The sequence below is a fragment of the Geotrypetes seraphini genome, chromosome 5 (assembly GCF_902459505.1).
Source record: "Geotrypetes seraphini chromosome 5, aGeoSer1.1, whole genome shotgun sequence".
Classification (NCBI taxonomy): Eukaryota; Metazoa; Chordata; class Amphibia; order Gymnophiona; family Dermophiidae; genus Geotrypetes; species Geotrypetes seraphini.
The window spans coordinates 267,661,226-267,676,361 of NC_047088.1; the positions used below are offsets into that span (position 1 = coordinate 267,661,226).

The 15,136-nt window shown below is 43.9% G+C and overlaps 1 protein-coding gene across 1 annotated transcript in view; it reads right to left on the reverse strand.

The window, feature by feature from the left end:
• Positions 1–2,516: 2,516 nt before the first annotated feature.
• DES (desmin) overlaps positions 2,517–15,136 on the reverse strand; it is a 34,829-nt gene continuing 22,209 nt past the window's right edge. Inside the window, exon 9 of the mRNA XM_033945570.1 lies at positions 2,517–3,993. Within this exon, the coding sequence (XP_033801461.1) occupies positions 3,952–3,993 (42 nt within the window). The 3' untranslated portion in view covers positions 2,517–3,951. The remainder of the gene's footprint in view (positions 3,994–15,136) is intronic.

Consider the following 15,136-nt stretch of genomic DNA (forward strand, 5'->3'; position numbering starts at 1 on the left):
ATAGAGCTGCAATTTGTTCAGTCTCTCTTCGTATGAGAGACCCTTGAGCCCCGAGATCATCCTGGTGGCCATCCGCTGAACCGATTCAATTCTGCGCACATCTTTACTGTAATGTGGCCTCCAGAATTGCACACAGTACTCCAGATGAGGTCTCACCATGGCCCTGTACAACGGCATTATAACTTCAGGCTTTCGGCTGACGAAACTTCTATTGATACAACCCAATATCTACCTTGCCTTAGATGAAGCCTTCTCCACTTGATTGGCAGTTTTCATGTCTGCACTGATGATTACTCCTAAATCTCATTCTGCTGAAGTCCTAGTTAAAGTTTCTCCGTTCAAGAAGTACGTCCTGCATGGATTTCCGCTTCCGAGGTGCATGACCTTACATTTCTTAGCATTGAAGCCTAGTTGCCAGGTTGAGGACCAACTTTCCAATGTAAGCAGGTCCTGCGCCATATAATTCTGTAAACTGCATTCACTTACTATATTACATAGTTTGGCATCATCGGCGAATAGTGTTATTTTACCTTGAAGCCCTTGAGTCAGATCCCCTATGAATATGTTGAAAAAGAGTGGACCCAGGACCGAGCCCTGCGGCACTCCACTGGTCACCTCCGATGTTTTAGAGAGGGTACCATTAACCACCACCCTCTGAAGTCTGCCACTCAGCCAATCATTGACCCATGCAGTTAGTGTCTCTCCTAACTCCATCGATTCCATCTTGCTTAGCAGCCTGCGGTGTGGGACACTGTCAAAAGCTTTACTGAAGTCCAGGTACACAACGTCCAAAGACTCTCCCAAGTCCAACTTTCTTGTTACCCAGTCAAAGAAGCTGATGAGATTGGATTGGCAGGACCTACCCTTGGTGAATTCATGCTGACTGGGATCCCGAAGATTCCCTTCATTCAAGATCGTGTCCAATTTGCTTTTAATTAGTGTTTCCATGAGTTTGCACACTATTGATGTGAGACTCACCGATCTATAATTCGCAGCCTCTGCCCTGCAACCCCTTTTTATGCAGAGGAACGACATTAGCTAATTTCCAGTCCAGGGGAACTTTCCCCTTACTTAGGGAGAGATTGAATAGCTCAGCCAATGGTTTCGCCAGGACATCCCTCAATTCTCTGAGCACTCTTGGGTGCAAATTGTCTGGTCCCATGGCTTTGTTCACCTTGAGTTTTGCCAGTTCACTGTAAACTTCACCTGGTGTGAACTCAAAATTCTGAAACGGGTCTTCTGTGCTTTGTGTTGCCTTCAACTGCGGATCGTGTCCCGGTGCCTCACAGGTGAAGACTGAGCAGAAGTATTCATTCAGTAGTTCGGCTTTATCGGAATCTGCTTCCACGTAACTTCCGTCCGGTCTTCTAAGGCGTACTATCCCGCCTGTGTTCCTTTTTCTGTCACTAATATACCTGAAGAAGGATTTGTCCCCCTTTTTAATGTTTTTTGCCAGGTCTAGGTCTAGGTTATCTCTCTATATTTTTAATTGTCAATGCTTTATTGCCATTCATTGAGAAGAACTTAATGTAATTAAGTAGAAACAAAGACTCATGTATGTGGGTATGTCTGAGAGAAATGGAGAAAGTGAATGTAACGGGGGGGGGGGGGGGGGGGAGAGGGTGTACAGATATGTGAGACCATGTGTGGTTAGAGGGCAGCTGCGGGCTGATAGGAAATGCAAGAACTATGCAGAGGGCTTTAACAAAGATTCAATGGATGTCTGGATAACCTTCTGCTGAAGATCTGCTCTGGTGTATGAGGACGTGCTTGTGCTTTCTCTCCCTCAGACACTCCCACATGATGCTGTGTGTATTTGAGAACATAAATGCAGAGTAATGGGATTTCATACACCTCCTTTCTCTGGTTATAATCCAAGCAGTTTACTTGTTTAGTTCTGAGCTAAGTGATGTGCCCAGTATTACATGGAGCTGCACTGAGAACTGAACCCAGTTTCCCTGGCTCTTAGGCCACTGCACTAAGCACAGCATATTCCTCTACTCTCATGAAGAGCTGCTCTTCAGCTTTCCATGCTGGGTTCATGCTTTGTGTACGACATATGGTATCTGTATTGCTCTAGTGTACCAAGGCAGGGCAGTAGGGGCAGGGCCAACCTCCACCCCCTATGGCGCCAGCTTCTTGTTGCAGGGCGGGGGAATGGCAGAGCTGATGGCTGGGCACATGTGGACCATTGCCCCATAACCTCATCACACACCCCAGTGGAAGAGGAAGGGGGTGCTCCACTCTGGGTAGCCAAGAATCCAAGTATTCTGGGGAAGGTCTGCTCTTCAGCTCTCTGGGCTGTATTCATACTTTAAGTATGCTGCTTGCATTAGGCTTTGATGATTGACAAAGTGGTATTAGCTCGGTAAGGCTGCAGCCTGTAGACTGGAATAACTGGGAGTTTGATGCAGGGTAAGGGGGATTCAATGAACTAGAAAGTAATTTATACATAGTATGGTTTTTAGCCAGCAAGTAATTCCCACCTGTGGATGGAAGAAATGAGAAGGCCACCATTGCTGCTGCTCAGTTTATTACCCTTTCAGAGCACCCGTTCTCCGTAGGCGCCAAGACAAGACAAGAGACTGCGCATGCTGGGCGCTAACAGAAAATTGTGTGTCAAGCGTGCACTTCACCTCCCCAACTCCTTTGTTCTAACCCTCCTCTTTTACTCTATCTCATTACACCCCCCCCTCCTGGATTCCGTCATGTACTGTACCTACTCTTTACCAGTTCAACCAGATACCCATCCGAGCCTTCCTTTGATCCAGAGAGCATTAACCCATCAAGTGCTTGGCTGATGAAGGACTGTCACTTTGTGGGAGTTTAAGGCTTATTCTCACATGTTGTCCTCTTAGAGGTGGTCATGTGCCTACAGAGAAAGCTGGATCTTTGGGTGCGGCCATCCTTTGGCAGTTCCTAAATGGGCAATCTCAATAATTCTTGTAGTTGAAGGGGCTCCATTGTGGTCATATCACATAGGTCTATGGGTGGCCCTGTAGCATGCACTGACAGTAGGAAGAAGGTGCTAGGTTGGGTGAGTGAGCACACATCCCTTTCCCAAAGCAGGAGAAGCTGTTGAGGTCCCTCATGGGCTCAGCTACTTGGAAAGCACATTTTCAGGCCACTGTCAGTGAGCAATTGGGCCTGTAAATAGACCGTATTTCATTACCACCAAGCCATACTCCAAAGTAGAGACAGCCCTGGTATAGGACAGTCCACTATGACCTCTTCCTAACCTCAGTTTCCTTTGTACACTAAAATCAAGGAGCACTAGCACTAGCACTCAGAAGGTTAATGTGTGGCTTTGGACAGCTACAGCCCTCTAATTTCTATGATTGTGTTAAAGAGTTTGGATTTCACAGTAAGCTAACATGAATAATCAAATACATCAAAGCTGTAAATATCTTTGATTATTCATGTATGTTTACTGTGATAAGTCTGTATTTAATATGCATAGTTCATTTTCTCAAATTCTTTGTGTTCGCATTTTATGTAAAACAATTTTAATAAATAAACTTTGACTTAAGAGTTTGGATTTCACTAGATAGGCAGTGTGTCTAGCTGGTGGTAGCAATATTACTTCCCTCGATCTTCTCCCCTTCCACGGTGAGCACTGAGTGCACAGTTTTTCCTGCACATCCCCATGGAGCAGGAGGCATAGATGTTCAGAAGTGAGTGAGCAGAGGAGGAAATGCAGGGAAGGTGTATTACAAGTGTGCATATCATAGTACGGATACAATGGTAGCCATTTGTGGTTTGTGCTTGACAGAAAACAGCAACAGTGTATAATAAAAGTGTAGAAATCAGTGGCTGCCCACGGCCCCTGACATTCTTTCACATAAGAAAACTAATCATGCTGGCAGTTCTGAACAGGTGGGAAATATCATGAAATTCTGCTGAGCTGTGCATCTTTCTTGCTGCTGATCTGTCCGTCTGTCCACTCTGCATTTATAACACCTCATGATGCTGTTGAGAGGCCTCAGAGACAACCTGGAGAGAAGGAGAGAGGTTATGAATGGAGAGATTTTATGAATACAGAGAGAGACATCTACAAAAGTCCACCTGGAAACTCCTAGACCTGTGGTCCATGAGACTATCAGAAGTAAACACAAAAAACATCATTATAAGCCCTCAGCTAAGTGAATCATTACATATCTTTACACACATGGGGAAAAGGGACAGTGTCTGGAATACGGTATATACTCATGACTGTAGTATGGGAAATAAGGTTCTTGATCTATTGGCTGTGATGGAAGAGGCTGATTTGGATTTAGTGAAGATCACAGAGATGAGGTTAAAAGAGAATCTTGACTGGGATATAGTTATACTGGGCTATAATCTTATCATAAAAGACAGTCTAGGAAGAAAAGAAGGGGAGATGTAGTCACGCCTGTTGCTGAAGTCCTTAGACCGATCCTGTGTGTTGATGCTCTCCCATAGCAAAAGTAAGCCTTTGGCTTACTGAGAATGTACAGGGATTCCTGCCTTCAGTGGTCCCTCTCCTTAATACTCTTAGAGGGGAAGGAGGGAGGGGAAGTATGACTATTTCCCTGTTGTCTACGGAGAACTCCTGTAATGGATAAGCAACTGCACGTTAGATGTTAAGGATCATATTAAAGCCACCCAATTGCAGGATCTACAGAGCAAGGAAGAGGCACTGTGGGTCAAACTGGAAAGAGGGAATGGAAAATATGTTTACATTGGTGTGATATATTGGCCACCTTCACAGACGGAAGAAGTGGACAGAGATTTAATAGTAGTCATTCAAAATATAGCTGGAAAATGGGAATAGGTGATTTTAACATGCCAGATGTTAATTGGGGTATCCCTATTGCGGGGTCTTCTAGAAGTAGGGAGATCCTGGATTCTCTACATGAAGAACTGTTCCAGAAGTTGGTAATGGAACCCACAAGGGATGGGCCCTACTGGACTTAATACTTACAAACGGGGAAAGTATGTCTGATGTTATAGTGAGTGATCATTTGGCATCCAGTGATCACCACATGGTGTGGTTTAATATTAGGACAAGTGTAGAGAGAGCTCATTTAAAAGTGAAGGTTCTAGACTTAAAAAAACTAACTTTGTTCAGATGGGGGATTACGTCAAGAAGTTGTCTGGTTGGGAACATCAAGAAGTAGGAAAGCAATGGGCAAAATTGAAAGTAGTTATTATAAGGGCAACAAGCCATTTTATAAAGAAACTAAACAACACCTTAAGTTTGTATACTGCAACATCTCCATAAAGATAGAGCTCGGCACGGTTTACAGGTAAATTCAATAAATGAGGGAAGGACATAATAAGAAATTCGAGGTTATGAAGAGGATAGCTAGCTTTACATTTTAAATAGATAGCTTGACGTTTTGGACAAAAGCCAGGTTTTCAGATGCTTTTGGAATAATTGAAATGAGCCTAGGTTAAGTAGCAGGGCAGGGAGATTATTCCAAATCTCAATGAATTTCAAGAAAAGGGATTTCCCTAATTTACCTGCATACATGACGCCTTTTAACGAGGCGATAGTTTGAGTTTGTGGGCGGTTCTGGTAGTGTCGGGTCTTGAAGAATTCCAGGATAGTGGAATTAGGTGAGGAAGAATGCCATGTAGGATCTTGAATATTAGGCAGGTACATTTAAAGTGAATCCTAGAAATCACCGGAAGCCAGTGAAGTTTTGACAGAAGCGGGGAAACATGGTCAAATTTGCTTTTTGCGAAGATCAAGCTAGCCGCAGTGTTCTGGATCCGCTGAAGTCTTTCAAGATTTTTCTTGGTTAGACTTAGATAGATGGAATTATAATAATCCAGTCTGGAAAGAATGATTGATTGTACAAGGACAGCAAAATGTTGTTGGCGGAAGCAGGATCTCACTTTCCTCAACATGTGAAGACTGAAAAACATTTTTTCACCAGAGAGTTGAGATGATCATTAAAGGAAAGTGTAGAGTCAATAATGATGCCCAAAACTTTGCTTGAGAATTTGATCTGCAGTGAGGGACCAGAAGGTAGTGGAATGAGTGTGGGTAATTGATCTAATTTTGAGCCAAGCCAGAGTAATTTTGTTTTGGACTCATTCAGCTTCATTTGTACAGAGAAGGCCCAGGATTGGAGTTTCGTTATGCAAGCTGTTATATTTTCGGTGAGGTTCGAATCTATCTCGAGAAGGACAAGGATGTCATCTGCATATGTAAATAGAGTTTCAAAGGGAGATAGATGGAAAAATTTCAAAGAAGACATATAGATGTTGAAAAGAATAGGGGACAGAGGTGATCCCTGGGGAACACCACATAGCGGACTCCAAGGAGAAGACATGGTTCCATTCATGTTAACAGTGTAAGAGCAGGATCGTAAAAATTTCAAGAACCACCCTAAGACTGTGGAATCAATGCCTATCTCAGAAAGTTGGTAAATTAGGATATCGTGGTGGACAACATCAAAGGCCGCAGATAGATCGAATTGTAGTAGGAAAGCAAACTTATTACGAGATTGAAGTTGTTGGTACATATTTCTTACTATTATGAAGAAAGTGAGGAAAAAAGGAAGAGGAAAAGGAGGTCGCTTTGGTTCTCAAAAGTAGTAGCTGAAAAGGTAAGGAATAAGAGGTTAGCTTTCATAAACTACAAAAGATCGCAGAAAGAGGAAGACAGGCAAAAGAATCTGGAAAAGTTAAGAGAGGCTGGTCGAGCAGTCAGGAAAGCAAAGATGCAAATGGAAGAAAAAATAGCTGACACTAAAATGGGAGAGAAGACATATTTTAACTATTTTAGTGATAGGAGGAAGAGCAAAAGTGGCATTGTGTGTCTCAAAGATGAAGGGGAGAAATATGTAGCAAGTTAAAGATAAGGCTGAATTACTTAACAAATATTTCTATTCTGTATTCACAGCTGAAGCACTGGAATCAGGACCGCAGAAGACATAAGCAAGTAGGGATGGAGGTAAGGCAGACCTTGAATGATTTTAAGAAGACTGTGTTCATGAGGAACTAGCTAAGCTAAAGGTGAACAAAACAATGGTGAACATCCAAGGGTACTGAAGGAACTTACCCCCCTTTATCAAGCTGTGCTAGAGGTTTTTAGCGAGTAAGTGTTCCAATGCTCATAGGAATTCTATGAGCATCAGAGCATTTACCACGTTGGCTCATGCTAAAATAAACTCTAGCGCAGCTTGATAAAAGGGGCCCTTAGAGATGTTCTGGCGGCTTCACTGGCTGACCTTTTCAATGTTTCTCTAGAGTTGGGAGTGGTATCAGAGTTCTGGAGAAGGGCATATGTGGTCTCTCCAGAGCCGGATTAAAGGGTTGGCCCAGTAAGCACGTGCCTCAGGCCCGGAAATAACTGGGGGGTCCCAGGGCTGGCGTTAGGGTGGGAGCATAGAGGGCAGGGGGCCCCCGACTGCCTTGTGAGGTCAGTTTCCCTCCCTTCCACTCCCTCACTGCCCTCTTGCCTACCGCCCCCAAGCAAACTGAACCCAGGCCACAGGGCTCTAACACTGCACGCGCCGGCTTCCCTTCTCGTCCGAAATAGGAAGTATGTCATTCCTGTTTTAGACGAGAAGGGAAGCCGGCGCATACAGTGTTAAAGCCCCACCACCTGGGTTCAGTTCACTCTAACACTGCACACTCTGACTTCCCTTCTCGTTACATCATGAGAGGGAGAGAGGAGAAGGCAAGCTGGCGCACACAATGTTAGAGCAAACTGAACCCAGGCGGGGGAGAGGGGTGTCTCTAACACTGCACACACCAGCTTCGCTTCTCGTCCAAAACAGGAATGTTTTGGACAAGAAGGAAAACTGGTGCGCACAGTGTTAGAGCCCCACAGCCTAGGTTCAGTTCGCTTGTGGGCATTGGGCTGCACCCAATTGGGGAGAAATGCTGCTGCACCCAATTGGAGTGAGAGAGAGGAAAGGAGGGAGAAGGAAGACCAGGGAAGGGAGAGAAGAAGAAAGATGCCAAGATCATGGGAGGGAGGGGAAGGAAAGGAGATACAAGACCATGGAGGGGGAGGGAAGGAAAGGAGACAGATGCCAGACCAGGGGCAAGGAAGGAGGGAGGAAGAGAAAGGAAGGAGAGAAAATGCCAGATAAGGGAGGGAGAGATAGAAGGAGAGCAGAAAGATGCCAGGTCATGGAGGAGGGAATAGAAACTAAGGAGATAGATGCCAGATCAGAGGAAAAGGAAGGAGAGGAGATGCCAGAGCATGGAGGGGGAGGGAAAGATAGAAGGAAAAGAGAAAGATGCCAGACCATGGGGTTGAGTGGGAAGGAAAGAAGGAAAGGGAAGAGAGAGATGCCAGGACATAGGGGAAGGGGTGGAGACAAAAAATGGAGAGGGAGTAAATCTGAAATGAATTATGTACAAAGGAGAGAAGGGGCACAGGACAGATAGTTTATTGAAAGGGCATAGAAAGAGGGAAGATGCCATATGGAAGAGAGAGAGGGCGGACATTGGATGGAAAGGGCACGAGAGAGGGTGGACATGGAAGGGGTAGAGAGATGCTGAAAGGAAGTGACCAGATCTGAGGGGAGGAAAGAAGGAGAGAGAGCGAGAGATGCTAAAATCTGCTGGGAGGGAGGGAGAGATGGAAGGGAAGAAGACGGATGCCACACCATGAGGGGAGCAGAGAGAAGTAGATGGATGCCACACCAATGGGGGGGGAGGGAGAGATGGAAGTGAGAGGCAGACAGTTTCTGGAAGAGGCATAGAAAGAGAACAGATGCCATATGGAAGAGGCAAAGAGAGGGCAGACAGTGGATGGAAGGAAGAGAATGATGAGAAGATGAGGAAAGCAGAAATCAGATAACAAAGGTAGAAAAAAGTCTGTTTTATTTATTTGTGCTGTAGGATAAAGTATTATTGTAGCTGTGTTGATGATCGTTTAATAGAAAATGGAAATAAGGTGATCCTGTTTATTGGACTAATTTTAATACATTTTTTACTAATTCAGAGACCATAACTCCTTTCCTCAGGTCAGGACTGGGATACTGTAACAAGCTCTGAAAGCTAATTGAGAAATGCCCCCAAAACAATCTCATTCCGTGACTATAATAAACTGCAGGCCAATGATATTCAAACATTATTTAACCTAAAGAAGATTGAAAGCACTGATCTATCCATAGATGAGATGGTCTCAACTTGGAATGAATTAAATCATTACTTGATATTCTAGTCCCTTTCCAGTCCCGTACAATTTTCATCTAAAAAAGGTAAAAATCCATGGTATACTGCAGAAATAGCCCTACTGAAAAAACAAATGCGTGGATTAGAAAGAAAATGGTGTAAACATAACTCTATTACCTAAACAAATATAAAACACATGTACAATATTACAAAATTAACAAAGCAAAGAAAGCATATTACTCAAATCATATTTTAAAAACAAAAACACTTCAACTTTATATGCTATTGCTAAATCTTTCTGCAGACAATAAGAAAAAATCATTCTCTCGCTTTAAAAAAAACTCTCCATCTGCCCACGAATTGGCAAACTACAGTGGTGCCTCACACAACGAACTTAATTCGTTCCAGGAGCAAGTTTGTTATGCGAAAAGTTCGTTATGTGAAACGCGTTTTCCCATAACAATACATGTTAAAAAAAATAATTCGTTCTGCAGCATAAAATATGCTAAGATGACATAAAAAAAGATAAATTTGTCAAAATGGTGAAAATGGTGGTCTTGCTGAGGCCAAACTCTTTGACGAGGTCACACTGTTTTACCCCACATTCACTCCTTCTAATTATTTCCCGTTTCATTTCAACAGAAATCACCTTCCTGCTTTTTTTAGAAGCCATGATATATAAAAAATATTGAGTTTATCTTAAAAGGTCGACTGTATACAGTGAGAGAGGGCAGTTAAGCGCAGTGACTAACGACTGCCTGCAGTGCCTGCGCGGAAGGATGCAATACATCGGCAGCTCGGGCGACTTCGTTGTGTGAAACGAAGTTCGTTGTGTGAAACGAAGTTCGTTGTGTGAAACGAAGTTCGTTGTGTGAAACGAAGTTCGTTGTGTGAATCAAGACATGAAGTTCGTTGTGTGCAGCGTTCGTTGTGCGAGGCGTTCGTTATGTGAGGCACCACTGTACTTTATTGGAAAAACTAGTCTTTAAGCCCGTTACATTAACGGGTGCTAGAATAGATGTGTCTGTCTGTCTGTGTTTCTTTATCTCTCTCTCCTTGGTCGCTGTCTGTATCCTTCTGTCTCCACCTCCCCCCAAATGTCTCTCCATGGCCTTCTTCTGTCTTCCCCCCCCCCCCAGAGCAAAGCTGTCTGTCCCCAGCACACCTCCCCCCAAAGCAGCCCCCTTTCCCTATCTCTCCATGGTCCCTTCTGTCTTCCCCCCCCAGAGCAAAGTTGTTTGCCCAAAGCACACCCCTCCCCCCAAAACAGCTCCCTTTCCCTCTCCCGCTGACTCTCTCTCTGGCTCCCTTTCTCTGTCTGTCTTTCTGTCCCTCTCCCTGCCCCTGTGTCTTTCTTTCTTTCTGTCTCCCTCCCTCCCGCTGTCTGTCTGTCATTTATCCCCATTTCCCTGTGCAGCAGCATTTCCATCCCACTTGCCTATGCAGCAGCAACAGAATTTCCCTCCTATCCCCCCTTTCCTGTGTAGAAGCAGTAGCAGCATTTTCCCCCACTCCCCCTTTCCCTTCTCTTACCTTCTCTTCCCTGCTCCGTTCGGCCCCTCCCCCTTCTTTTACTGCCATTGTCGATCCGGCCTGCTCCTGACCCTCCCACTGCCAACAAACCTCGGGGCTCCAGCCGCGTAGGCAGCACTTTAAACACGCTGCTTCGCGGCCTTCTACTGGCGATTTCCTCTGCCGCATCTGTCTCCGATGATGTCATCAGAGACGCAGCAGAGGAAATCGGCAGAGAAGGGCGCGAAGCAGTGTGTTTATAGTGCTGCCTACGCCGCTGGAGCCGGGAGGCGACGGAGAGGTCAGGGGGTGCTAGCGGCCGGCAGCTGCCGCTCCACAGGTGGAGAACAGGGAAGGGCGCACATGCGAACTTGTCATGCCTCGCGTGAGGCCAGACCGTAAGCCGCGTATGCGCACTTCCTAGCTACAGCTCACGGAAAACGGACGCATGCATAGGAAGTGCGCATGCGTGGCTTACCGTTTTATTATATTAGATACAAAAAATAAGATCAACTCTTCTTCAGCAAACTACTAGTATAACTCCCCTTAATAATGAAGTAATTGCAAACCTTCCTTTCTCCACATGTTCGTTTTTCTATTCCAACACTTGTCGATATCCAATGCTCAATAATGACTATGAATCTTAAAAGTTCTTCATCCAAAATTATACCCCATTTAATATTAAAGCGATTCTTTTCCATTTTCGGTACTTATATTCATAATTTGGTTAAAACATATTTGTCCACTGCCACAGTACCCAAAGCTTGGAAGAAAGCAACAATTTATCCAACTATAAAGGATTTTGCAGTAAGCTCATCAGATATAACTAATTATCGTCCAATATCCAACATTCCGTTTCTGGCCAAACTCGCAGAAAAAATAGTCTTCAATCAGATTTCAGATTTTGTAGAGCACACGAAGGTACTACACCCCAACCAAACCGGTTTTAGAAAACACTATTCAACTGAATATTCCCTCATAGGTTTGACAACTTCTATTCTGTATCACCTGGACCATCATAAGTCGGTTATCTTAATCTCAGCAGCATTTGATACAATTGATCACAATTTGCTTTTGCGTTGCCTGCAATCAATAGGCATAATAGAATAGATTCTGGATTGGTTTACTTCTTATCTTGACGACCGTTACTCAATAGTTACCTTCAACAAATCATCATCTAAGCAATTTAAAAATCCCCCCTGTTATTTAATATCTTTCTTGTGCCGCTGTTTATTTATTTAGATTTCTATCCCGTCCTCCCAATAGCTCATAAAAATATAATCAGTGCCTCTGCTGGGTCAGACCAGAGGTCCATCGTGCCCAGCAGTCCGATCACGCAGTGGCCCAACAGGTCCAGGACCTGTGTAGTAATTCTCTATCTATACCTCTCTATCCCCTTTTCCTTCAGAAAATTGTCCAATCCCTTCTTGAACCCCAATACCGTATTCTGTCCTATCACGCCCTCTGGAAGCGCATTCCAGGTGTCCACCACCTGGGTGAAGAAAAACTTCCTAGCATTGGTTTTGAATCTGTCCCCTTTCAACTTTTCCGAATGCCCTCTCTTTCTTGTAGTTTTCGAAAGTTTGAAGAACCTGTCCCTCTCTTCTGTCTCCATGCCCTTCATGATCTTGTAAGTCTCTATCATATCCCCTCTAAGTCTCCTCTTCTCCAGGGAAAAGAGCCCCAGTTTCTCCAATCTCAGTGTATGAAAAGTTTTCCATACCTTTTATCAAACGTGTCGCTCTCCTCTGAACTCTCTCACGTATAGCCATATCCTTCTTAAGGTACGGCGACCAATATTGGATGCAGTACTCCAGATGCAGGCACACCATTGCACAATACAACGGCAGGACTAGGGAGATGAGATTGTGGTAGTTGAGGCTGTGTAGGAGGCGGATTGCTGCATTTTGTACCCACTGGAGGCTCTTAAGATCTTTTTTGGCTACTCCATTAAATAGGGAGTTACAGTAATCCATCCTGGAGAGGACATAGGCATAGAGGAGTTGGGCTAGGTCAGGTGTGGAGATATAGGGTTTGATCCTTCTCAGTTGGCGGAGATAGTAGAAGGAGGTAGAGACTACTTAATAATAATAATAATAATAATTTTATTCTTATATACCGCCAAAGCCATGAAAGTTCGAGGCGGTTTAGAACAAGATGTGCTGGACAATCAACGACGAGTTTAATAATAATAATAATAATTTATTTCTTATATACCACCAAAGCCATAGTAGTTTGAGGCGGTTTACAGTGAAGAAGGGCTGGGCAATCAGCGAAAGGTTACAATGGTACAATCAGAGAAACTAGGTGCCAGAGAAAATGGTACAATCAGCGAAAATTGTACAATCGGCGAAAGATGGAGTAATCAGAGCAAAAAAGGTACAATCAGAGCAAAAAAGTACAGTAAAGAAGGTCAGGACCATCTGCATAAGGATAAATCTAAAAAAATGTAGGTATAACAAAGGGGGTTCATACAGTGGATATAGGCATTTAGGTTGTAAATCTGGTAAATAGATTAGATTTTAGTAGTTTCCTGAAGTTTAGGTAGGATGAGGCGCATGAGATGATGTGGGCCAGCCAGTTATTGAGATGACCTGCTTGAAAGGCGAGAGTTCTATTTAGATATCTTTTGTAGCGGCAGGCCTTTAGAGTAGGATAGCTAAACAGGTGGGTTCTGCGAGTGTGTTTGGATGGGCGGTCTAGGATAAAATGGGGTACCAAGTATAGGGGGGCCGAGCCAAGGATGGATTTGAAACAGAAACAGGCGAACTTGAATTGCACTCTTGCTTCCAAGGGTAGCCAGTGAAGTTTTTGGTAGTAGGGAGAACATAAGAACATAAGCAATGCCTCTGCTGGGTCAGACCTGAGGTTCATCGTGCCCAGCAGTCTGCTCACGCAGCAGCCCAACAGGTCCAGGACCTGTGCAGTAATCCTCTATCTATACCCCTCTATCCCCTTTTCCAGCAGGAAATTGTCCAATCCTTTCTTAAACCCCAGTACTGTACTCTGCCCTATTACGCCCTCTGGAAGCGCATTCCAGGTGTCCACCACACGTTGGGTAAAGAAGAACTTCCTAACATTCGTTTTGAATCTGTCCCCTTTCAACTTTTCTGAATGCCCTCTTGTTTTTTTATTTTCTGAAAGTTTGAAGAATCTGTCCCTCTCTACTCTCTCTATGCCCTTCATGATCTTGTAAGTCTCTATCATATCCCCTCTAAGTCTTCTCTTCTCCAGGGAAAAGAGACCCAGTTTTTCCAATCTCTCAGCGTATGAAAGGTTTTCCATCCCGTTAATCAGACGTGTCGCTCTCCTCTGTACTCTCTCGAGTAACGCCATATCCTTCTTAAGGTACGGTGACCAATATTGAACGTAGTACTATAGATGCGGACGCACCATTGCCCGGTACAGCGGCAGGATAACTTCTTTCGTTCTGGTTGTGATACCCTTCTTGATTATACCTAGCATTCTATTTGCTCTCTTAGCGGCCGCTGCGTACTGTGCTGTCGGCTTCATTGTCATGTCCACCATTACCCCCAAGTCCCTTTCCTGGGTACTCTCATTCAATAACATCCCTCCCATCGTATAATTGTAGGCCGAAGATCAGTCGGATTGCCATGTTTTGGATGATTCGCAGTCTTTGAGTGGTTTTTTTGAAAGATCCCAGGTAAATGATATTGCAGTAGTCAAGTAGACTTAAGATGGAGGATTGCACAAGTAAGCCATGATGATTTGAGGCAGTTTACAACGTAAGGAGCTGAACAAACAATGAAGTGGTCACAATACAAAGACATCACATACAAGCTTACAGAAAGGAAGAAAAGGAAAGTTTATAAAAATTCTTAGGTTACAATTCGATTAAACAGATTTGTTTTTTACAGATTTTCTAAAATTGAGGTAGGTACTTGAGATATGTGGGCGGCCAGGGCCATCTAATGTTACTCCTAGGCTGTGTACTTGATCTGTTGCTGTTAGTAAGGTGGAGTCCCATAATAGTGTTGGGCATGTGTATTTGGTATTTTTTTTTCCTGATCCATAAAAGTTCAGTCTTGGAGGCATTCAGCTGTAGTTTACATTAGGACAATCAATCGGTTTCTCTATCTTCACCTATGCAGATGATATTCAATTGGTTCATGTATTAGACCCTGAAAATTCATCGGCAATACAGGAGATCAATTCAAAAATGGAATTAATTAGTAATTGGTATCGTAGTACCACATCCATCACCAGTAACAATAGAACCAGTACATCTGAATGTTCAGCCGGCAGTCTGTGTAAGGTTCCCAGAGATGATGGTGGGATCAGGGCAGTGGCGTACCTAGGGTATGTGGCACCCGGGGCCCATAATTTTTTGACACCCCCCATGTAAAAAAATATTTTTTGTAATAACCATGAAAAATAAATGGTCATAATAGAAACAGGCAGTGAAAATTTTCTTATATTCCAAACATAACATAACATAAATTATGTCTGAATTGTCATAACATCAGAAGTATATATGGAGTAGTTGCAGGTGATG